Source organism: Mastigoproctus giganteus, chromosome 2, assembly GCF_048544385.1.
Source record: "Mastigoproctus giganteus isolate SK-2022 chromosome 2, ASM4854438v1, whole genome shotgun sequence".
In the NCBI taxonomy this organism is placed as follows: Eukaryota; Metazoa; Arthropoda; class Arachnida; order Uropygi; family Thelyphonidae; genus Mastigoproctus; species Mastigoproctus giganteus.
The window spans coordinates 125,826,117-125,852,981 of NC_143576.1; the positions used below are offsets into that span (position 1 = coordinate 125,826,117).

At 37.7% G+C, this 26,865-nt stretch overlaps 1 protein-coding gene across 1 annotated transcript in view; it reads right to left on the reverse strand.

Moving 5' to 3' along the window:
- Positions 1-26,865, reverse strand: part of Pkn (serine/threonine-protein kinase N) — a 718,384-nt gene that overhangs the window by 108,156 nt on the left and 583,363 nt on the right. Inside the window, exons 18-19 of the mRNA XM_090368665.1 lie at positions 20,690-20,797; positions 8,815-8,895 (exon numbers count right to left, since the gene is read on the reverse strand). Coding sequence (XP_090224791.1) covers positions 8,815-8,895; positions 20,690-20,797 — 189 coding nt within the window. The remainder of the gene's footprint in view (positions 1-8,814; positions 8,896-20,689; positions 20,798-26,865) is intronic.

The window sequence follows — 26,865 nt, forward strand, 5'->3', positions numbered from 1 at the left end:
AGCAATTAGATTATGATGCTGCTCAACAAAATTAACAGAACACAGAAAACGTGGTGTGACTCGCACAGCTTGCGATGAAGGGAGAAAAAATTTGGTATGGTGGTGTACCATAGAATAACGATGAAATGAGGAGATGAGAAAAACTTCAGACAGGTATAAGGGACATTTATAAGGGTTGCATAAGAATTACCAAAAAGGCCACATGACATCAGTACAGTACATGATTCCCTCCAATGGCTAAACAAGCATGAGAGTGGTGAACCATATTTGATATAAGGGTTTATAAATGGCTATAAGATTCTGTGGCAACAAATCCCATCCTTTCACCAGTGCAGATCTTAGCTCAGCAAATGACTGGGGAGTCGGCTGTTGGCATGCAATGCAACTCCCAAGATATTAGTTGTTCAATCAGATTTAATTCTGGTGACTGTGCTATCCATGGCAGTTCAATGTTACCTGAGCCTTTGGCTCATTCATGTTACAGTTATTATTTATAAATATACGTCTAATATTAGTCTAAGATATCTAATCGTGTTAACAAGTGGGATTGGAGTAGTGTTTATTTGTAGTTCAGGATCAGGGTGGAGAGCTCATCACTTGCTCTCCACCCTGATCCTGAACTACAAAAAACAAAAAACAAAAAAAAAAAAAAAAAAAAAAATTATTCGTGCAGCCCAATAAGCCATATAAACAACATCCAGGTAAGGTTATCATGTTTAAAATTTCATCCTCGAAAAATAAATAACTCAAACATATTATATAAATTCCATAAATTTGTCCCATAAAGCATTGTGTGTGCACTGTATAATAAACAATCATATACATATACGTATTCAAAATCTCCTAAAAGAATACATTTAATTGTAAACCTGTACACCTAAAATGTAAATCTTCAAAATAAATTAATTAAAACCGTATAAACTATCATACATACATATACAAACATACAGGGTGATTCACTACCAGTGCGACAAACTTGCAGGAGGTGTAGGGGGCACAAAGACAAATCGGAATCACATAGCATTGCAGGGTCCGAAATGCCTTCGTCATGCGGTAGAGGACGTTGAACGGGAGGTCGCGTGAACAGCGATCCCGCTGGAAGTCAGCATTTGCGAACTGGTTCCCGAGGCAGTAGGATGGACGACTATTCAAACGTTGAACTGGCCGACATGCACCTCGCGTATGGAACTGCGGACTGTAACGGGCGCGCCGCTCTGCACTTGTACCAGGAGTGTTTCCCACACAGGCGTGCTCCTCATCATACGATTTTCGCCCATGTGCACAGAAGGTTACGTGAGACTGGTTGTTTCACGAGAGGTACCATGAATCGAGAGCGAACGACGAGGACGCCAGACAATGAGGAGAATGTCCTACGTCTTGCAGAAGGCAATCTGAGTACGAGTACTCGAGCGATAGGCCAACGATTGGGTATTTCTCAATCCACTGTATGGAGGATACTGTCAACAATCCAAATGAGTTCATACCATCTGCAATGCGTCCAATCATTGGACGCCTGCAGATTATCCACACTCCGGAGGACTTTTGCTACTTGGTTTCTTCAACAGAAACGGTTCGCAAATGCTGACTTCCAGTGGGATCGCTGTTCATGCGACCTCCCGTTCAACGTCCTCTACCGCATGACGAAGGCATTTCGGACCCTGCAATGCTATGTGATTCCAATTTGTCTTTGTGCCCCCGTACACCTCCTGCAAGTTTGTCGCACTGGTAGTGAGTCACCCTGTATATGCAAGTTATTTATTTTCATATATACAACAATCATATATCTCATATTTATATGGCGCCTCCGTAGCCAGGTGGGAAGGAGCAGCAGTGCGTAGCACACGCCTCTTGATTAGACCGGGGTTCGAGCCCGTCACCACCAAATACGGAGGATGCGGAAAGGTACCGCATATCCTGGAGCAATATGGCCTTAGTTGCTAATGCTCCTAAAAACCAAAATAAACAAACAACAAACAAAACATATTTATATATTACATATTTACAATCTCTTAAAAGGATAAATATTCATTTGTATTAATTTTATATTATATATTAATATAAATATATTTATATTAATTAATTATATATTAATTTGTAAACCTAAAACTTAAAATTCAAGATAAATTAATTAAAACCATATTATTTAAATTCTATAAAATATTTCCATAAAAATATAGTGTACTTTATATAATAAATACACACACTTATACATTATAATTTTTCATAAGAAATACACGCAGTATAACCCACATATATTAGAGCAAAAATTCACATATTTACATTGATTTCTTAATCCCGCCATAATAAGTTGCCTTTTTTTCAAAAACTTGCAAATACTTTGCATGGCTACAGAAACTGCACTTTTAATTCTTCATACATTTTCCTATGAGTTATCTGATAATATCTACAGTGCCACAGTAAGTATTCTGAAGTTTCCAATTTCCACAGAGACATAAGCCAGAGATGGTTCTAGTCCCAGTTCACTTAATCTAGCTCTTAGCCCATGCCCTCGTGCAAACCCATACCCTGCCATTCTTTGCTTTCTTTCATTGTAGTCACAAAAGGCAAAAATTTGTAACCCTCCCCTGCTTGGAACTGTTTCATCGCTCCTGCCATGAAACAGTTCTTCTCTCTGTTTTTATATCTTTTTTTTTTTATCATATTCTTTTCCTTCAATAGGGCACAACTGAATTCCCATTTTTTTTTTATAGGATAATTCCTGACCATAGCATATTCAAGACATTTCCTTATTATGATTAAATCTGCAGGTTCTTTACCTGAAAGTACCTGCAATGCAACACTGGAAACAGTCCAGCATGCTCGGGTTACTGCTAGAAGAGCTTGCCTCTGAGCTGATATTAGTTGTTTTTTAATTAAGCTATGTTCTGCTTTGTACCCCCAGGCACCAGCAGCATATGTAATAATTGGCACAAAAGTGCAGTTATATAGCAAGTTAAGTGGCCATCCTTTCACACCCCATTCTACTCTCACAATTCTTAATTTTGAATATAAAATTTTAATCTTTTCTTTAATACATTTATCATGGGGCAGAAAAGTTAGTCTCTCATCCATCATTACTCCTAAGTACACTGGCATGGCAGTAGTTGGATATTTTCAGTTTCAAGATATTCCTTCACCACTTCAGCTTTAAATGCAGTGGCATTGTCATGCATGAACAGAAAACCTGGACCAACAGCACCTTAAAACGTTGCACATAGGATTCAAGGATCTGTTCTCAGTACCTCTATGCAGTTATGGTACCCTAAAAGAGGGAAACTGATCTTGTCAATGCCTTAATGGTGTGCTGCTGTCATCAGGGCCAGAGGCGGTTCAACTAAATATTAGTTTGCACCTGGTGAACTTTTCATTTTGTTTTCCATTTAAAATGATAAATTGAAGGAAATTGAGGGCTTCTGATAACATTTCAGCCATAATTGTAGTGTTTATCAAAACTGTATAGAGATTGCAAATGCTCATTTTGGAATATTTTTGAGAGTACCTGTCAAATATTATTCCTTCCACACGAGAACACTGCCTCCACTGTAAGTATCCCTTTCTCTGATGTTGGAAGGATGGTACCACATTCCTCATTGTCTCCAGATGAAATAACGTCTAGAATCTGTTTGTAGGCTAAAATGGGACTCATCAGAGAATAGAACTGTACCCCATTTGTCAGGGCTCTGAGTTATGTTCATCACACAAGTTTTGATGAGCTTAATGGGATACAAACCACTGGTTTCCTTGCATAGAGTCCACTCAAATTGCGCCTTCTTAACAAGTCCAGTTGGAAATGTTTTCACCTGTGGCCATGGCACAACATCAAGTGACAGTTGATGACATGACATCGTGGGGTTCCATCTTGCTGTCAAAGACAGATAGCCTGTTCTGGCTGATATAGCCCTCAGGCGACTTTGGCCAGCTTTTCTTGTAATAGCTCCTGTTTCCTGAAACTGCTTCCACAATGCTGAGACAACACATTAAGCCAAAGAGCCACCTCTACTTGAGACTGCCTGGCTTCAAATCATCCAATGGCCTGCCATTTCAAAGAATCATCTAAATAACGATGACTTGCCATCCTGAGTAGTGGAGATGTGGCTATCACACTGAGCAAGCCAAAAAACAGAAATGAAGTGATGTGGCTGCAACCCTTGTTTTTATAGGCATGAATAATTTGCATAATGTACAGCTGTGTAAGACGGTAAATTGATTTCTATTGGATACTCTGAACTTGCAGGCCGGGATGCCTATTATATGAAATATTCACCTTCAGCAACACTGTTCACAACAAAATATTCAAGAAAAATATTTTGTTCTGTTGATTTTGTCAACCAGTGTAGTAAGGGTATACTTGCAGAAATTATTCCAAGCACAGTTTTTCTTTCCTTTTCTCCCTATCCCAATGTGACTATGAATTCAGCAGAAGTGGATAACAAATTTATGTTCATAGAGAGAGAGAGAGAGTATTTTCTGTTGAACATGAATACTTTACTACAGACCAGGCACGATAGGAGGGAGTATATGATGAGAGCCTTGTCGATCAATTCGGCCCTGGAAAGATTGTGCAAGCCTCAAGGGGTAAAATTTTTTTCAGCCTGGACTGTACTTGTTAACAGGAGAGATTGCTTCTACAGGGATGGGATACACTTAAATAGAAAGGGTGCAAGAATATTTGCTGATGCTATCGAGGCAGTGTTAGGTGAGTCGGAAAACTGCTAGCTTGGGGGGAAACAAAGACCAATAGATTGACAGTAGCCACTGGCAGAGGTGAAAGAGATTCTTGCACTGCTTCTATTAGAATGAGCAGAAGCCTGAAAAACAAGATGCATGATATTTCATAGACTGCTGGGAGCCATTGCGGTACAAGTAAACACATGGGTTGTGTTAGGGTAGCTAAGAATAGAAACAGGTGCAGGTATACTTGCGTGTACACCAATGCTAGGAGTTTAGTAAATAAATTTGATGAATTTGAGGTATTGCTCAAAACATCAAAGGCAGATATTGTTGGGATATCAGAGACGTGGTGTCACACAGATATAAGGGATGCAGAACTGGAATTTGGGGAGTACAACGTCTACAGAAAGGATAGACAGGATAGGAAGGGGGAGGGGTTATGCTATTAGTTAAGAAATACATAAAAACCAAGGAAGTGAAGCCAGTCGACATCGCTGGACAGTGCAGTGTTGAGTCAGTTTGGTGTGACATAAGCATTGGGAGATCAAAATTGAGAGTAGGAGTGTGCTATAGGCCTAATGACTCTGATGAGTATAATAAGAAACTCTACAGGGAAATAGAGTGGGCCAGTAAATCAGAGAGTCTTATAATGGGAGATTTTAATTTCCCAGATATTGACTGGAATTTGGGGGCTGCTCACTCACACACTAGCAGGGCTTTTGTGGATTTATTGGATGATTGTTTTCTACATCAGCATGTTCGGGAGGCAACTAGAGGGAGTAATACTCTTGATTTGATTATCAGCAGTGATTCTTCATGCATTAAGAATCTGCAGATAAATGAACCACTAGGTGGCAGTGATCACAGTGTGCTGAAGTGGGATTTACTCAAAGAGGTAACTACCATTAGGGGTAAAGGGAAGGGTTATTGCTTCCGTAAAGGTGACTACGATGGACTGAGACAGTATTTAAATTCTATACAGTGGGACTAACTGATGATGTTACCAACAGCAAATTCAAAATGGGAAGCATTCAAAGAACTTATCTTCGAAGCTACTAGGCTTTACATACCAACTAAGAAATACTGTTCAAGGTTTAGGCCTAAATGGATGTCAGATGAACTAATGAGGCATATGGCAGAGAAGAAAAATGCATGGGATACTTACAAATTAACACATGACACAGAAGCCTATGATAGATACAAGTTGATATGCAACCAAGTTACAAAGGAGGTTAGGCAGGCGAAGGCAGATTACGAGAAATCATTGGCAAGGGATGCAAAGAAAAACAGCAAAGAGTTCTTTACTTGTGTAAACTCTAGAAGGAAGAGGATGAATCAGATTGGTCCACTTGATATTGATGGGTCAACTGTTGATGATCCTGCTCAGGTAGCTAACAAACTAAATGAATATTTTGCATCGGTGTTCACACATGAGAAGTTATTCAGCGAGGGGAATGCCAGAGGTGTATTCAACTCTAGCAGTAAGCTACAGAATCTTGAAATAACTGGGAGTAAAGTGGAGGAGAAACTGTTGAAGATAAACACAAGAAAGGCACCCGGAGTGGATGGGATCTATCCAGTTATATTAAAGGAGGCAGTAAAGGAAGTAAGCAAACCCTTAGCCATAATTATGAGAGCTTCCTTGGACTCAGGGGAGATACCCATAGACTGGAAATGTGCAAATGTGACTCCAATTCACAAAGGAGGATCAAAGGCTGACACAAGTAATTATAGACCTGTGAGCTTAACTTCTGTTCCAGGAAAATTAATGGAGGCACTGGTTAAAGAAGCACTGCAGGATCATTTAGACAAGACTTCAGTTATAGCTCGGACACAGCATGGTTTTGTTAAGGGGAAGTCTTGCCTGACCAATTTGATTGGATACTATGATGCAGTCACAAAAGAACTGGATGCAGGGAATAGCTTTGATATTATATACTTGGATCTTAGAAAGGCTTTTGATACTGTTGCACATGGAAGACTGCTACACAAATTGGAGCAGTGTGACATTGGAGGCAAATTGCTGCTATGGATAAAGGGGTGGTTGAGGGGGAGAAGACAGAGAGTGGTAATCAATGGACAATGCTCATCGTGGACTGATGTTATTAGTGGAGTCCCTCAGGGCTCAGTGTTGGGTCCATTATTGTTTTCTGTATTTATAAATGATATTGATGATGGTATATCGGGCTTAATGTCCAAGTTTGCAGACGATACAAAGGTTGGCAGGGTTGTCAAGAACACTACTGACACTATGCTGCTGCAACAGGATCTGGAAAGGTTGAGCAGATGGGCTGAGAGGTGGCAAATGAAGTTTAACATTGACAAATGTAAAGTACTACACATGGAAAACAGCAACCCCAGAGCAACGTATCAACTCTGTGGTACTACACTGACAGTGGTAGAGAATGAAAGGGACTTGGGGGTGGTTGTGCAGGCAGACATGAAGTTCTCTGAGCAGTGCAGATGGGCTGCAAGAGTAGCTCATGGAGTATTGTCTATGATATACAGGAATTTTTCCAGCAGGGATAAGGAGGTGATTATTCCCTTGTATAAGGCAATGGTCAGGCCATACCTAGAGTACTGTATACAGGTCTGGAGGCCTCATTTCAAGAAGGATGTAGAGCCGCTGGAACGAGTACAGAGAAGGGCAACAAGATTAGTGAATGGAACAAAGGGGTGCTCTTATGAAGAAAGGCTTAAGTTTTAGAAATTACAATGTCTGGAGACTAGGCACCAGCGAGGTGATCTGATAGAAGTGTATAAAGCCTTGAATGGTTTGAGCATGCTCAATGCTGATGGGATTCTTCCGCTAGCTAAGAATAATCACCTGAGAGGGCATAAATTCAAATTGAGGAAAGACAGATGTAGGACAGACGTGCGGAAATTTGCCTTTAGCCAGCGGGTGGTTGGTTGGTGGAACAGACTTCCATCCCTTGTAGTGGAGGTTGATAGCCTAAATAAGTTTAAGGCTCAGCTGGACAGGTATTTTGAACGAACAGAGGGGTGAAGTGGATGTGGGTTTTTTTTTTGGCTGATGCTGCATAAGCTTGCTTTCTTGCATCAAATGCCTCTACTAATGCTAATGAACACCCTCTGGGATCTCTCATATTGTGCAGTTAAGCTTCATAACTGGGTTGCCACTCACTGTATCAATTGTGTACCTACCTGCCCACCAATGAGAGGCCAATAAGCTTCAAAACGGTGGTATCTAAGTGGTGGCACCTGCCAAGAATAAGTAATATTAGTCTTCTCTCTTGGGGAAGCATTGCTTACTTGAGGTAATGCAATAACAGGCAACTTGTAAAGGCATTCACAATATGAGATGCATCAAAAACGATGCCACTTCACCTACTTCAGTGATTTACTATGAACTAAAGTGATGCTTCACACTAACTTGTTTGAATAGTAAAGTTTCTGTAGTCTGATGCTTTCAGACCTAAACCCTTTCCGGTACTTTATTATTGTATACCATCTGGCATCTTGTGGAGTGTAGATGACTTTCATCAACCGGTGAAATACCACCACTTTGCTTGTTGGAGGCTTGAAGTGGCGAAACCCATGTTTAGTCTCTAGAGCAAAGTTTCCGGCATCCCCTTGCCCCATACTTCTCCTTCAACCCATGCACGGTACTAAGTACTATAGGTTTTGATACCTTTCGTGTTTGGGGTTTTCATAAAAAAAAAAAAAAAAAAAAAACGGGTTGTTCTCATTATTTCACTGGGGCACCTCGCCCACATGAGAACCCAACAAGCTTCGAAATGGTGCCACCTGGGTAGTGGTATGCACTGATATTAAGTAACCTTAGTTTTCTCTACCAGAGAAGCATTCTGATTCAAAGCAGTGAAAGAACTGCCAACTTGTTGTGAAGGCATTCACAATATGAGATGTAACAAAAACTATGCCATTTTGCCTATTTCGGTGATTTACTACAAACTAAAACAATGCTTTGCACTAACTTGTCCATCTATTATACAAATGTATAATTCATAATAATTGTATTGTAATACAAAATATTATAATTTAATATTATTAACTTTAATAAAAGTTAATAAAACAATACCTTGCAAAAAACCTCATTTTAGAAATAATGCTACATTAGCATAACCAAAATGAAATAATAATGAAATAAAATTTAATACAAACCCTAAAAAAAGCTTGTTTCTTTACATCCTCAGCATCTCTCTCACTTGCACCCAGCCTGCGTTCAGGATTTTTTCTCAATAACTGTAAGAAAATAATTTATACTCTGATGTAATACATGCTTAACATAAATATTTATTATGCAGATTACTATGTCCTGTAAGTGGCAGAGGCTAGTTATTACTGTGATGTCCGGACATCATTTATCCAAATTTTTTGCAGATAAAATGCTGGTTTGTACAAAAACCAGTAATTTTGCTGTTACAGTACATTTTCACAGCATAATGGGAATACAGGTAATATCTTCAATTTGGAATACAGAAGAAGTAATTAAGATGTCAAGAATATTTATATTCCTGGCATATGTAACAAAGAATCTGATGTTGTGTATGAAAAATCATGTTTTGCAGGAGGGTTTAACCAGGTGAAGGGAGTGCATCTGTATGTGTTTACTCACAGATCAAAAGATTGTACAACTTGTGTATCATTTTGCCTCGTTACACATGGCAGAACCGCTGGAAATATGGTCACTATCCATAGTACTAGTAAAGTATAGTTAGATAGTCAACTAGTAACACACTGTTATATAATGAAAACAGTGATTAGAGAATATAAGGATGCATTTCTTGTGTGATTTCCTTAACAAGGTTGGTATCATCATGCTGTAGGATAATGATAGGCCATGTGCTGCTAACCACACCACTAAGATGGTACAGTGCTATGCAAGCGTGCCCTAGGGTTTTTGGCACCCCTAAACAGAAATGGCTACCAAAAAAGGTTATGAAGGGTGGATTAACTAGTTTTAGTATGAGGAGCTTTATCACTGAAATGGCTTTCTGATAGCCTAAGGAAGGATAAATCACTGGTTGCCATGCTTCTGTATTTACATGTCTTGCTATTTCAGCAGGATACCTCATAGACCATGTCCTGGGTGCCAAAAGGGAGGGGAAGAAGATGCTTTCAGGTGCTGCTTTGATCATACATAAGTGTGGTATTTTGCTGCTAGTTTTTCTCTCCACTCTGGATAGTAAAAAGTGACGATCTGTGTGTTTTTTTTTTTTTTTAATGAATGTGGAACCTTTATGGAAACTGAAGAATGTGAAGTTTTAGGGGCCCCAGGAGTAAGATCTTAATAAATATGGCTTTATAGATATTAGGTAGTTGGAATAAAAAGTAAGACTCACCCATATCTGTTTGGTTGCAACTGATGTTGCAACCAACAAGTGGTGCAACTGATGTTGACTGCATTTATAAATCAAAGAAAGAGTGACTTCTATCTTTCAGTTTCAGGGAGAAAGACATGGAAATTAAATCTTCCCCAAGTTAATATCTGCTATGACCCCAGATAACTAAGTATTGCCCCTGTTGAGTACAGAAGCATGTTGGAAGCATTAAAACAAGTATGCACAAGTGTGTGTGTGTGTCTGGAAGCCTCATTTTAGGAAGGATGTAGAGTTGCTATATGAGTACAGAGAAGGGCAAGAATGGTGAGAGGAACAAAGGGATGGTCTTATGAAGAAAGGCTTAAGTTGTACAAATTGCAGCATCTGGAGACTAGACACCTGCGAGGTGATCTGATTGAGGTGTATAAGGCCTTGAATAAATTGAACATGCTCAATGCTGATGGGATTCTTCCTGTTGCTCAGATTACAAACCTGAGGGGACATAAACTGAAATTGAGGAAAGACAGTTATTGAATAGATGTGTGGAAATTTTCCTTTAGCCAACGGATAGTTGATTTCTGGAACAAACTTCCATCTGTCGTTGTGGAAGTTGATAGCTTAAATAAATTCAAGGCAGAATGAGACAAAATTTGGAACAAATGGATGGGTGAAATGGGAAGGTTTTTTTTTTTTTTTTTTTTTTGGCTGATGCTGAATAAGCTTGCTTTCTTGCATCGTATGCCTCTACTAATGCTAAATGTGGATGAGATTTATGACTTGATTATGCAAGACCACAGAATAACACTGAAGCACATTGAAGACAACATTCAATGTCTCCCACAAGCAGCTCACAATACTGTGGTGAATGTTTTAGGAATGAAGAAACTTTCTCTTGAGGTGGTTGTTGTTATTTGGTTTTTAGGAGCATTAGCAACTAAAGCCATATTGCTCCGGGGATATGTGGTGGTCATTCCCTGACCTTTCCGCATCCTCCTTATTTGGTGGTCATGGGCTCGAACCCCGGTCTAATCAAGAAGCGTGTGCTATGGACCGCTGTTCCTGCCCACCTGGCCACAGAGGTGCCCTCTCTTGAGGTGGGTCCCTAAAAGCACTAAATGCAGATCAAAAGTGGGAAAGAGTGAGGTGTTATCAAAAGATTACACAGCATTTTGAAGCTACGAAGCTCAGTTTTGGGGTGGTATCACTATGGATAAAACATGGAAACAAAAGAACAATTGAATCTCTCTTTTCCCCTTTCTAAAAAGTTTTGGGTAAGTTAGCTGGGAAAGTCATGGCATCAGTCTTCTGGGATGCATAGGGTGTGATTGTGGTTGATTTCCTGGAATGAGGTGCCACTATCAATGCCAAATATTATTCTAATTTACTGAGATATCTATGAAAGGAATTGAAGATCACAAGGCTTGGGAAATTGGCCAAAGGAGTCATCTTGTATCAAGACAATTCACTGGCACACACAGTATTTGTACTATGGGTTTGAGCTATTACAGCATCCATGCTGCTCACCGGATTTGGCTCCATTGGACTATTTTCTATTTCCAAATCTCAAAAATGACTTGAAAATTCACGGAAGAACCAGACAAACTATTGGAGGGGGTGGGCAGGTGATGGAAAGGACAGAAATTCGACAGTGGCAATGATCTGATTGATGCACTCAACAACTGGTTTGAGCCAAAATCTGATATTTGTTTGAGTGGTTTATGAAAGCTAAGTGAATTTTGTCAGAAAGTGTTAAGTTAAGGTAGAACTATGTTGAAAAATAAATGGGTTTTCACAACTTTCCAGCATTTTTTTTCAGTGAGAGGCTAGAAAATTTTCAACCTCCTCTTGTACATTAGATCATAAAATATAGGTCATAAAATCAGTCCACTGAACATGGTCTGATGCAGCAAAGTGATCAAGAAAGAGAACACAATGGCATGTGCATTTGAGTGGACTGTGGCTTAAGCCCACACGAGTGCCAAATATGGTTAATGATTATTTTTATTGTTGAAATGATTGATTGTAAATTACTCTGACTCAGTGATCACGCAGGAATATAAACTGAAACTGACCAATCACATAACAAAAATAAAAAAATAAATAAATTAAAAATATATAATTATTGCCACTATAAATATTTTGTTTATCAGTATTTATATACTTATGGTTCAGAGGAAAAAGTTCATAAATACCAGCATTACATAAGCTACTGTTTCTTTTCAGCACATGGCAGGTTTCTATCTACTAACACTAAAAATTTTAGGCAACTGAGAAAAGGATTAAAGGTTTAAATGTCTGTAACATAAGGAGATTGTGAATTAAAACCTCCCAGATGTGTGTCAGGACAACCAATTACAGTTATTTACATTATTTCTCACAGAAAAAGTTGTTGGTTTTATGGCAGAATGACAGCTAAAGGCCATTAAGTGCCAAACAGTGCTAGGAAATAACAGGTATTATTAAAAGTGACATTATGTGGGATTTAAGCATTATATTCCATCATAGCATTGAATCATTTTCAGAATAAAAACTGCATTAATGCCAGATCTGTTTTCTAAAATTTTTTAGAAAGCAGGAATGATTTGGGATGAATGCCTTGACAAGAAGGTGGGTTTTGCCTTACTCTATTAGAGAGAACAATTCAGACAGAAAGGTGGATCTGAGAAAGAGAGAGAGAGAGAGAGAGAGAGAAGTGAGTAAGGTGCATGTCTGTATGTATGTTCTATCTTGCAGGCATGACTTCTTCATTTCAATTTGAGCAGAAGCTAGATGGCCAATACTGGAGAGATTCGGTTTAAACTGAATGAGTTTGTTGCCTTCTTAGTTTTGCTGAGAGACCATTTAAGAGAACAGAACAGGATGCAACTATACTTGTACTTAGTTCACCAAAAATCCTGTTAATTAAATTGGGTATTTTGTCACACATGATAAATATAGCAGAATCTTGTTAATGTTAATGTACAGGTAGTTCCCCTGTTAAAAGATATCCTTTTCTACATTATCGTTGATTACAAAATTTGTAAAAAAAAACCCCACAAACAAAACATTTCCTGTTGAAAGAGTCCCAAAATGGTGAAGGATTAAGTGAAGAAAGCATTCATTATCATCAGCCATTTTCCATCCACTTCAGGATGAAGGAGTCTCCAGCAACTTTCCAGTTCCTTCTGTTTTGTGCAATGCCCATCCATTTACTACCCACAAACTTGTGAATTTCATCTCTCCATCTCCACTGTTGTCTTCCTGTAAATGTAAATCTTGCAAGGATAATGAAGACATGGTGTCACTCAGACATAAGTGATGCTAATTTTGAATATGGGGAGCAAAATGTATACAGGAAGGACAGATAGGGCAGGAGGGTTTATGCTATTAGTTAAAAAGCATATTAAATATAAGGCAGTGCATCCAGTCAACATGAGTCACCAGTTCAATGCTGAGTCAGTCTGGTGTGATATAAGCACTGGGAATACAAAGCTGATAGTACGACTGCATTATAGTCCTATTGACTATATGTATGCACATACATACATATATTTGGTATTTTCAACAAATGGCTATAGAGAGAAATAGTGTGCCAGTAAATCAGAATGTCTTATAATGGGGGATTTTAACTTTCCAGATATTGACTTGAATTTGTGGGTTGGTCACTCACACACCATCAAGGCTTTTGTAGATTTCTTGGATGACTGTTTTCTACAGCAGAATGTTAGAGAGGCAACAAGAGGAAGCAATACTCTTGATTTGGTTATGAGCAGTGATTCTACATGCATTAAGAATCTGCAGGTTTTGAATAAAGTCCCTCTGTACCGTTTTGCTTACCTTCTTGTGTCAGTGTTGTTTCCTTCATCATTTATGTACCTCACAAGGTTCCTTTGGTATGCTTTCCCCATATCCAGGCCATTCCTATGAGAAGCTACAGGTGAAAACCTGACTGGTCCTTAAATTTTGCACACCAGTGTATGTATATATTCTGGGATGAAAAGCAGCAATTTCATTGAATTGGTTTAAGGAAAAAAAAAAAAAAAAAAAAGCGCAATAATAAATTTATTAGCAGGAAAAAAAAAAAACAAGGGATAAATGAAATAGGAATGGCTATTTAGGTGTTTAACTTTGTAATTTTGGCCATTTATTATCAAAGATCAGTAATCAGTAACATTCAACAACATTGTATGGTTGCAGCTATTATTTCCAGAAATTTCAGGTAACAATGTAACTAATAACAATGACAGATTAAAATAAATTTTATTATCTCATAACAATACAACAGATACATACCATATAAATAATTTACAACATTTTACATTGTTTATATGAGGATTGTAGGCAGAGTAGTTTCAATAAAAAGCTAATGTGTGCTTTAAAATGTTATTCATAAACTTCATGTGGACTCCCTCACAATATAAGAGCTTTTAACCTATGTAATAAATTAGAATGAACACTCTTTACAATAATTATAACACTATTAAGTGCATGCATTTTGTATTCTTTTTGGGATCATCTGAATTGTTAATGTACATTTCATATACTTCTGCTTTAGAAAAATTCCAAAAAAAAAAAAAAAAAGTCTAAAGGAGTGAAGTTGGAAGAATGTTGGCCAAGATGCATCAATCGCATATTTTATATGCTGGTCTTTAAATATGAATTATACTCAGCCAGTGTTGTGCTAGTACAATTTTGTGTGGTGAAGATGCATCATCCCGGAACCAAAGATGTCGCCAGGCTTCGATGTTTATAGAACTTTTTAACCGGTCAAATACATTAATGAAAAGTAACTCATAATGTTCTGTCCCAGTCAGAATTTTGTCAAGAAAAACTGGGCTGACAACTTTATCTGCTCATGTGCTACACTACACACTGAGAGGCCATTTCATCAGATAGTAAGTATTTCTGCAACAGTACGGTTTTGATGGACAGTAGTAACAGCAGGAATTGTGCCTGTAAGTGAAGCCATCTCAAATGAAGGTGGCCTCTTCAATCCACAGGATATTGCTGAAGAAATTGGGATTGTCTTTTATCTTGGTTAACAGAAAATTATAAATTCCAAGAACTTTGTATCACCTTTATGCAAACCTTGTTGTAAAAACAAATGATAGGGATGGCGTTTGTTCTACTGAAGGATCCTCCAAGTCTACGTTTGCTTTGTTTCACATGTGGAATAAGCTTTGTGAACATTGCTTCTTGGATGTGACAAGGCCAACATCTTCTTTGTGAACAATGTTCCAAATTCTGTATGCATTTGTATTCTGCATGTGCGTTTTTTTTTTTTTTTTTTTTACACATCACATTTCCAGTTAGGCACAACATGCATAATTTTAGCATGTGATAATTTCAGCCTCTCGGGTTGTCTCTCAGAAAATAAGCTTGCTGTTGCTCTAGAATTTTGATTGAATTTTCCATCCATTAATACCATCTTGCATATATTGTTTCTGGAAAACATGCATGTGATTTTACAAATGTGAAATGTGAATAAACAACAAGAAGGCAGATGCTAATAAATTTTTCTGTGCTCTTCATTCATTTTAGTAGTCTTAAAAGACTGCCTTATAATGGGGGATTTTAACTTCACAGATATTGCCTGGAACTTGTGGGTTTGACATTCACACACTAGCAAGGCTTTTGTGGATTTATCTGATGACATGTTTGAGAGGCAACCAGAGGGAGTAATACTCTTGATCTGATTATCTGCAGTGATTATTCATGCATTAAGAGAGGAAATGCATATTCTGAACTTTGCTGCACCAATTGAAGGATGTAGCAAAGATTTGTGTCCATAATTGCATAAAACTGTGTACTGCAAGATATTTGTCATTCCCAATAGACCAGCAGCAATGTTGCAATTCATGGGATGTTGAAACTGACAATGCCATATTTAAATTAAATACTGGCTCTATTTTGTACTGTGGGTTACATTCACTTGCTTTTGAAAGTATACTGCCTGTACCATTTAAATTACTATTTTATAAGCCATTCTTTCTTATAAACAACACTGAAAGGTGTAAATTATTTGTGTGATATGTATCTGCTGTTAAGGTTATTATTATTATTATTAGTAGTAGTAGTAGAGACGTGATACAAGAAATACAAGCTTCTGTAGCAAAAAAAAACCCAATTGCACACATCCATACACTCTCTAAATGTTTGTCCAGTTCCTCCTTGAATTTATTTAAGCTATCAACTTCCACAATGATAGATGAAATTTGTTCCATCAATCAACTATCTGCTGGCTAAAGGCAAATTTGTGCACATCTATCTCCTTACCACTTTTCCCGTCCCACTTCCATCTTCTAATTTTCACTTTTCTTTTTTTAAACTGGGCATGTAGCCTTGGCTGCCAGAGAGGTTTGCTCAAATAGTGCTTTACACAGACCCTACTGCTCGGTCCACCTCACTGAAGGGCAAACTAGAGGTTTTTGTGTGAAAACACAGGCCTTTAGGCTGAGGTCGGAGGAACAACACAATCCCACACTAACAGTAGTACATGAACACTCACTAAACTACATAAATCTGGCTTTTACAGAGTTCTCTATTCATCTCATTGCATGATGTGGAGCTGGGGGAACCCCCCGAAGCCACATTACAATTAACACTATACACCATGGACATGAGGCATATTCATTCCAGTGTGCCTAACGAAATTTTGAAGCGGAGTGATGTAGTGAAGGTGTTTTAACTGTGTTTGGAGCTTGCAGAGAATCGGTAGATGATCACTATTTAGTGGGTTTTCAGGAACAGACCACTCATAATGGTATATTTAGAGGGAGAACAGATTGAAAGGTCTGTATTCATGGATCCTGTTGAAAAATGAATATAGGTAGGCTCACCAGTGTTCAAAATGGTAAGTTGACAAGCATTAAGAAAGGAATCTATTAGTTTACCTCTCTTGTCGATTGTTGGAAATCCTCACAGTGGATGATGAGCATTGAAGTCTTCAAGTAAGCAGAAAGGATTTGGTAGCTGGTCTATTAGATTTTCTAGGCCATCTGAGGAGAATGAGAAATTATGAGGGATATATATAGATGCTATTGTAAGAGTGATGCCAATTATAATGTGCATTGCCACTACTACAAAAGAAGTCTGAAGAGCAATATGTTTGGATGGAATGTTGTGTCTAACAAGAACTGTCACCCCTACACAGAGTGATGAGTCAATACTCCTATCTCATCTGAAGATAGTGTAATTTTAAATGGTATGACACACTTGTGAATTTAAAATGTTTCCTGTAGGGATATGTGTGCTGGTTCGTAGTGGTCTATGAGATCATGTAAATCATCTTTTGTATTACGAAAGCCTCTTTCAATTCCATTGAAGGATTCTTTCCATTAAGTGGTTTTGGTGGTTGTTTTCTGACTTCATTTTAGTTTTGGCTTGTTTGTATCAATCAACTTTAGCCTTGTCTTTCTTTGGAAAGAAGGGACATGTCACGTCCATCTAATCGGTCATTGAAGTTATAAAATTCCGTCATCTAAATCATTCTGTTGATCAATATCCTTTCCGGTTGAAACTGGTGGTTTCAGTATCATGGTTTCTGTCACTTTTGGTTTTACTGTTGTAGGCACATTGGCTTGAATGGTAATTGGGAACAAGCTATTGGCCTATTCAGTTTTTTGTTGCAAAGGACACTGTTTGGAAGCACAGAGCATAGAATGCACCCAATTAGTAATAGATATATTTGGGAGGAACTGTAATATCTATTTGAATACTGACTGACTGAAAATGTTGAGCAGCTATGGCAAATGTCTGCTTTGGCTCTGTTTTGATCATTTGTCTTCTTGCCTCTGAATATGTGACATCGTTGTCCACTTTATATTTCTGGATTATTTCCCGTGCTTCCACAGCTTGCATATTTTGGAGAAAGCCAAGTGATTACCCTTACAATTTGGGCAATGAGAAGTGGTAGCAGTGAAATCAGATTGATTGTGTGCTCCTTTGATACACAATTAGGATATATTGCCCCAAGTTGACATGCGGTTTGGGAGTGTGTATTTTTGGCACTTATAGCACCTGATTGGGTTTAGGATGTAAGGATGGACATGGCAATGGTGATAGCCTACTTTAACAGATGTTGGTAGGCTGGTACAGCTAAAAGTAAGTATTATGCTCTGTCCCTGGACGACTCTTTGTTCAAGTAGCTCTTCGACAATTTCCTCCTCTGATAAGTCCCATTCTGTGATTACTCCTTTGAGGAGTTTAAGGTGGCATGGGGAGTAACGTTTATTGGTTGTCTGCCAAAAAGGGGAGGCAGGAACAGTGCCTCCCCTTTGACCAAACAGTATAAAAGTTGGTATGTTAGTTTAAACGGAAAAAGAAAGATAGTTTTGTTTTTTTTTCCTTTCTGAAACTTGTTTACAATTCATAAGACTAAACTGACTATTAATTAATAGGAAAGTAAAAGAACTTTTACAACTGAACAGCCGACCGGGCTAGCCGGGTGGGTAAAGTGCCTGCCTGGCAACCCAAAGGTCGCGGGTTCAATTCCCGCCTTGGGCTTGGATCAAAGTACTGCAAAAACCTTGGGAGGTGCATTATGGCCACCGAAGCCTATGCGCCAACAACTACCAAAAAAAAAAAAAAAAAAAACAACTGAACAAAACTATATCTTTGAGAAAATGCTCTAGAAATCACTTGGATAATCGCTTTATCACTATAATGCTTGGCACCAGGGCCCTAGAGCAGTAATTACAGCTATTGCTTGGTGGATCAAAATTCTGAGTAAGTCTTCTCCCAGATGTATTCAAAATGTGGAGTGAACGTTCTAAACTACAGTTCCATTGATATAAAACTGTGTTGTCATTTTTCTTTTTCCTATTCATGAACTTTGGATTGATTTTCTTGCATTTAATTGTAACCCACTGTTGTGAAGGTAATATTCAAGTTCCTGTATTTTCTTGATATTGTGAAATATTTTATATTGTCTATATAGGACGAAATTAATCCCATTCACAGCCAAGAAGGGGTCAAAGAGCAGTTTCAAAAAGAATGACAGTTAAAAGACCTCTTTGCAGCATAATGAAGATACACTCTTTTCTCTATGTATTACCATGATACGATCATGATTCTGATATTTTTCAGAAGTAATTTTTCACAATTCACTCGGTGCAGGAATAGTGATACTTGAAGGCATCTGAAGTGTCTAAGAAAATAATGTCCAGTTGTTTATCATTCAAGGCTTGTTCTTTGCACAGCAGGTTCTCCATCAAATTTGTTGTTGGTCTTAAAAGAATAAGCGAGTGACGTGAGGTTCTATTCTGTTTAAGGTGCATCAGTGCCTCAGACCATACTGCACCATTTTATATTATGTCTATATAAGTGCATATTCATGAGTTGATAATGCATGTTGCGCAGGCTGAAAAACTTGTAATAACTCACAGGGGAGTCCTGCTTTTTCCATCTAAAATCAGCTAACTACATCCTCAATTGAAGAGGACTTTAAAAATTGCTTCACTCATTGATAGGAATTAAACTCAATCCACTCCAAACAAGTAACGAGATCACAATACTATCCTGGAGGACAAGGAAGATGTAGAGGAGAGTACCAAAGTGGTGTTTGTTATGCTTTTTTCAAACACCATTTGTGCAGTGCATCCAGAGGTAGTCTATAGTCCTCAATAATTTTTAGTTTGTTCATTCTGGGAGTAGGTTTGCATATGTAATTTCTCTATGTGTACAGAATCATCTCCTCTCTTAAGATTTTCAATAACATGCAGCTATTATATATAATGCCAGTAACAGTAATTTTTGCTATAAATTAGGGGACATTTGCTCAAGTCAGTCACTGCCTTACCTGGCAAGACATTAACTTCTGTAATTAAAGTGCATTTGGAGATATTACAGGTGCAACTTTGGCTCTTTTCTTTTCCTGTGTGTGTGTGTCATTGTTCATATCCAAAATTTGGTCCACTCATTTTTCAAAATGGTTTATTATTTCTTCTTCTTTGTTGCTCTTTTTGCCACCTCACAGCATGCGTGTCTTTTCATTCTGAAAAAAAAACAGCACTTTTCTGTTTATATCTGGAGTGGCAACTGGATGCCTTGTTATCTTACGTTTTATGTATAAATTTTGTTTTTTCCTAAAAGCAATTTTATTTGAAAAATAAACCGGAAGTTTACTTTCTTTGATATTCCAATCTCATTGGTGTCTCTCTATCACACAAGCAATTTGGAACAGTTTCTGTACAATAGCTTCTAAAGCCTCATATTGTATATTATGTATATTATTATTAGCTATATGGTGCAAGGAAGCCTGAAGCTTATGCTGCACCAGCCAAAAAAAATTCCCATGTTACCCTGTGAGAGAGAGAGAGAGAGAGAGAGTCAAAAGTAGAAGGGGAATCACCAAGAAAGAGAAGAATGATGATACCCAGCTCAGGACCCTGGGTGTGCCAAGCCCATACTCACAAGATGTGAGCCCCTTCATAAAGAGGCATAAAAAAAAAAAAAAAAAAAAAAAAAAAATGTGACTATGCACACTATATCATGTGTTATTTGGTTTTGTTTTGAGAGCGATTCCAAACTTTGAACTAATTATATAGTTGAAATGGATGTTTTGAGTAAAGAGGGAAAAAAAAAATTGCTATAAATGTGAAAAGAAGTTACATGATTCTATTTATAATAATAATAAACAATAGCAAATGCCAAAATATAATCTCTAAATATTATACCTGACAGTTTATAAATTTAACAAATTGAATACTAAGTATAATCTACAAACAAATACTTACTCTTCTCATTATAGCAATTGCCTCCAAAGAAAGGAATCTTGGGTAACGAACTTCATCATTCACAATACTATCAAATACTTCTTCTTCATCATCACCAGGAAATGGAGACTGTATTTGCAAACCAAAAAAATTTTTTTTCACTATCTTTAAGATAAATTTATTAAACAGTTTTTCACAAACAAGAGATCATATACTTCAATAAATGACGTTTGTAAGATATAAAAATAAGATTTTATATAATAAAATGTATAACTGTTCCCATGAACTTAAATTTATTGAACTACACATATATTTAGAATTTGAGACAGCTGGGATAAATACTTTAAGAAATTCAGAAAAATAAATGAACAGCCAATGGTCACATATTGGCCCACATTTCTGGCATATTCTTCTCATAACTTAATTTTACAAATAACAAAAAAGAGATCAGTTACAAAAAAAAAAAAAAAACACCGTACACAGCAGACTGCTTTGTGTATCTCAGAAGAAAGATGCCTGTAATGTATGACATATTTTGATTTCTGTAAAATCATAAATCACAAGAAAAAGGTAGTCAAAAACCAGCAATAATAAATTGCCATTGTTTATCCATTTATTTTTCTAAATTTCCTTAAGTATTTATTCCGACTCTCAAATTTCAAAATCTATGCAGATTATAAATAGAGTCAAAGTAGCTATCCATTTTATTATAACAAACTTTATTTTTACACCTTTAAACAACCAGTGAACAACCGTATAAATATATAGAGTGTGCCAGTAAATCCCAATGTTGTATAATGGGGGATTTTAATTTCCCAGATATTGACTGAAACTACTGGTTAGCCACTCATACAGAAGCAAGAATTTTTGTGCATTTATTGGATGGCTGTTTTCTTATACCAGCACATTAGAAGAGGCCATGAGAGAAAGCAATACTCTTTATTTGATTATCAGCTGTGACTCTTCATGCTTAAGACCCTGTACCATGAGGTGATAGCAATCATAGTGCGTTAATGTGGGATTTACTTAAAGATGTAACTACTATCTAGAGAAAAGGGAACAGCTTCTTTCTTTGTAACAGTAGTATTAGTAAGCAAATGAAGCAAGAAAGCAAACTTATATAGCATCGGCAGGGAAAAAAAAAAAAACATATTTCTCACAATCATACCTTCCAAGAATCTCACCACTTCTTCCTTAAATTTATTCAAACTATCTACTTCCACAACAATAGATTGAAGCCTGTTCCAACAATCAACCACCTGCTGGCTGATGGTAAACTTCCACATATCTATCTTGCAACCATCCTTCCTCAACTTAAATTTATGCCTACTCAAGCATGTAGTTTCAGCAAGAGGAAGAATATCATCCACATTCAGCTTACTTAATCCATTCAAGACTTAAATACCTCAATCAGATCACCCCGCAGGTGCACAGTCTCCAGAAACTGCAAAAAGCGGAACTGAAGCCTTTCTAAGTAAGAGACCAATGTGGTTGTCCTCCTCTGCACCTGATCCAGCAGATCTACATCCTTCCTAAAGTGAGGCCTTCAGAATGGTACATAATACTCAAGATGCTGCCTAACCATAGCCTTGTAAAATGTATAAAGGTAAACTGCAGCCATTGTCAATCCACTGCAGGATGGAAGCCTTCTCAACAATTCATGTTAAGGGAAATGGACAATAATCTGACATGCTGTTTCAGTGCAGATTGGCAGATCGACCGTATTTTAGCAGTCATTGGCTTGAACTCCGACTAATAGTCTCCGTCATTAGGCTTGGTCTAATGGTCTCGTATAGAGGATCAATTGTCCCCTTATCCCTGGTAGCAAAGTTCCTGTATATCATTGCAAAAACCCATTAGTGGTCTTGGCAGCCTGTCCATACTGCTCAGAGAACTTCATATCTGACTTCACAATTACCCCAGGTCTTTTATTTTTCTCAGATCTCCTATCTTAATATCATTAGTGCCAATGAGTATAACAATATCACCTTTTGTGTGCTTAAAAGATATCTGCCTTACATCATCTACTTTTGACCTTGGCAGACATACCCTGGTGCCATTCCATCTATTCTTCTTGCAAAATATAGCATTAGCATAGTTGAGGCATATGATGCAAGAAAAAAAGCTTATATAGCATCAGCCAAAAAAAAAAAAAAAACCCACCTTCCCATTTTGCCCATCAGGTCACTCCAAATGTTTGTCTAGTTCAGCCTTAAATTTATTTAAGCTATCAACTTCCACAACAGAGTCTGTTCCAGCAATCAACTACCCGCTGGCTAAAGGCAAACTTCTGCACATTATTCTACAACTGTCTTTCCTCAATTTGAATCTATGCTCCCTCAGGTTCTTAGTCTGAGCAAGCGGAAGTCTGAGCTTGCAGAACTTTCTGTGTAAGTGCACCCCTTTGTTCCTCTCACCAATCTTGTTGCCCTTCTTTGTACTTGTTCTACCAACTCTACTTCCTTCCTAAAATGAGGCCACCGGACCTGTGTGCAGTACTCAAGATGTGGCCTGACCATTGCCTTAAACAAAGGGACAATCACCTTCTTGTCTCTGGCAAAATTCCTAATATATCATTGACAAAACTTCATGACCTGCTCTGGTAGCCCATCTGCACTGATCAGAGAACTTCATATCTGACACACATCTTTTTCATTCTCCATTTCCCTGAGTCTAGTACCACAATACTCTTGGGGTACTGCTACCCACATACAGTACTTTGCATTTGTGAATGTTAAACTTCAGTTGCCACTTCTCAGCCCATCTGCCTAACTTTTCTAGATACTGTGTTGAAACATCACTAAATGTTTCAACACAGAAAAAGGGAAGCCAATAAAATAACTATCAAATATGGAGTGGCTGTTTGATCTTGCAATTCATACAGTCCTTTCTAGTCATTTGAATGCTCTTAATTTACAACTACAAGGGAAAGGGAAATTGGTCTGATTTGCATTGAATTGAGCATGGAGGCCATATGGAATGGCCTCCGAGGTAGCCTGATCTGACAACAATGGATTTATTTTTGTGGGGTTATGTGGAGGACAATGTGTGCATCCCTCCACTACCAATGACATGGATCGCAGAGGCCTTTGGTAAAATTGATTGCGAAATGAAGCACAGCGTGTGGCAGAGATTGAATATTGTTCGAGTTACTCATGGTGCCCATGTTGAACTTTACCAATGACTTTATGTAACTTCATAAAACTTATTGAATTGATCTTTCAGCTGGTATGTGTTTCACGAATGTAGCTTGAAGTAATTCTGAAAAAAAAAAAAAAAAAAAAAAAAAAAATCAAAATTGGAAACATCATTTATGGACACCCTGTATATGTCTCTTCACAAGCCTTATGTAACAACACGTGAAAAACATGCATGGCCTGTCTAACAATACTGCATTACAACTATGCTTAATCTATGAATTTCTTTTTTACACACAAAATGTATGGGCAATAATATAATAAAAATAAATAAAATAATAATAATTGCCAGATTTCTATTTGTCCAATTTTAATGAAATTTGGAATGGCTGAACAAACATTTTTTAAAGACCCAAATATAAAATTTCATTAAAATTCATCCCCTGGGATTCCAGTTGTTACTTGCAGATAGATGGTCGTGGCAAAGATGAATATATGCAAAAATGCTAAAAAAGACACCTGGGCTAGATGGAATTTATCCATTTATATTAAAAGAGGCAGCAAAGGAGGTAAGCAACCCTGTAACTATAATTATGAGAGAATCCTTGGATTCAGGGCAGGTCTCTATGGACTAGAGATATGCAAATGTATCCTCAGTTCACAAAGATGAATTAAAGGGTGACATGGATGATTATAGATCTGTTAGCCTGACTTCTATTCCAGGGCAAATAATGGAGTCACCAGTTAAACTGCAGTCACAGCAAGGATTTAAGATGCAACTTTGTCTCACTAATCCAACTGGATAACTGTGGCATAGTAACTAAAAATATGGAAACAAAAAAAAATCCCATTTTGATGTCATACTTTGATTTCAAAGAAGCTTTTCATAATATTTCACACAAGACTCATACAAATTGGAGCAGTGTGGCATTAAGGGCAAGTTACTGCTATAGATAAAAGGATGGTTGAGTGGGAGAAGACAGAGCAGTTATGAATGGACACTGCTCTTTGTGGACTATTGTCATTAGCAGAGTCCTCCCGAGTTCAGTGCTGGGCCCCTCATTGTTTAATATATTTATTAATTAATGATATTTATGTTTGCAGATGATAATGACATCATGCTACTGCAACAAGATCTACAAAAATTAGATAGTGGGGTTGAGAAATGGCAGTCGAGGTTTAACATTGACAAATGCTAGGTCCTGCCATATGGGTAGTAGTAATCCCATATTAATATACCCAACTGTGTGGTACATTTATACAGGGTTAAGGTACCACATTTAGGATAGTGGAGAATGAAAAAGACCTGGGGGTTAGTTCTCTGAGTAGTGCAGACAGGCTGACAGGACAGTTCATGGAGCTTTGCCAGAGATACACAGCAATTTTGCTAGTAGGGATAAGGATGTGATTATCCCTTTGTATAAGACGGTGGTTAGGTCACATCATAAACTCTACATAAAAATCTAGAAGCTTGCTTTTTGTAAGGATGCAGATCTGTCGGAATGGGTGCAGCGAAGAGCAATGAGATAGATAAGTGAGGAGAAGAACAAAAGGGTGGTCTTAGAAGGAAAGGATTCAATTGTGCAAATTGCAGCATCTGGAGATTGGATACCTGCAAAGAGATCTGAGTGAGGTGTTTAAGGCCTTGAATGGATTGTGTGAGCTCAATGCTGATGAAATCCATCCTCTTATTCAGATTATACATATGAAGAGGGCATAAATTCAAATTATGAAGGATAAATGCGTGGAAATTTGCCTTCAACTAGCTGATAGTCTGAACAAGGAAGAACTAGGCAAACAAACAGATGTAATGGACAAGTGATTTGGAAGTTTTTTTTTGTTTTTTTTGGCTGATGTTACATAAGGTTGCCTTCTTGCACCATTTTCCACTGCTAATACATTCATCAATACATATCCAATAAGGGTGGTTCTAATAGTGAAGTGGGAAATTACCAGCTAGTCAGTCAGTCAGTCTAACTTCAGTAGTGGGAAAAATCAGAGAGAGAATAATCAAGGGTAGAATTCAGGATCATTTAAACAGAAATGGAATTCTGAAGGATCCTCAGCATGGTTTTGTGAAGAGAAAATCATGTTTAACTAATCTGGTTAGTTATTTTGACAGGATCACTCAAGAGCTTAGGGAATAATTTCAACATAGTTTATTTGGATTTCAGTAAAGCATTTGATCAGTCCTACATGAGCAGTTACTTTATAAATAAGCTGGAACAGGTTGGAATCACAGGGAAAATCCTTCAATGTATAGTTGGATGGCTTCAGGGCAGAGGGTTGTGATAAATGGTTATTCATCGGATTAGGTTGATGTAAGAAGTGGGATTCCCCAAGGATCCCCAAGTATTAGGACCACCGTTGTTTTTGAATTTCAAAAATGACATCAATGAAGGGATAGAGGGCATGATGTTTAAATTTGCAGATGATGTAAAGATTGGTAGAGTAGTTATTGATCACCGCCAAGCAGAGCTTCTTCAGAGTGACTGCTCTGCTTTAATCTAGCAAAATGTAAGGTATTACATCTGGGGAACAGTAACCATAAAATAACTTATACACTTGGTGGAGTTGAGCTAAAGCCAGTAGTGGAGAAAAGGGACTTGGGTGTTAGGATACGGTCAGACATGTTCTCTGAGCATTGTAAACAGGTTGCAAGGAAGGCCCATGCTCTCCATCACTGCCTATATCGATGATTTATTGAACAATTGCTAGTAGAGATAAGGACGTCATAATCCAATTATATAAAGCTATTGTTAGACCACACTTGAAATACTGTGTTCAAGTGTGGAGACTGCAACTAAAGAAAGACATTGTGCTTCTTGAAAGGGTCCAAAGATGGGTAACTGACCTGGTGAGATAAGAAAGAGGGTATTCATATAAGGAAAGACTTCAAATATGTGGGTTGCAGAGCTTCGAAATTAGGCACCTTAGAGGAGACTCGATTGAGGTGTTTAAGGCTATGACAGGCATAAGTAAAATGAATGAAGATGAAATTTTTACAATTATAAATGATTCTAGGACTTGGGGGGGGGGCATAATTTCAAGTTACATGTA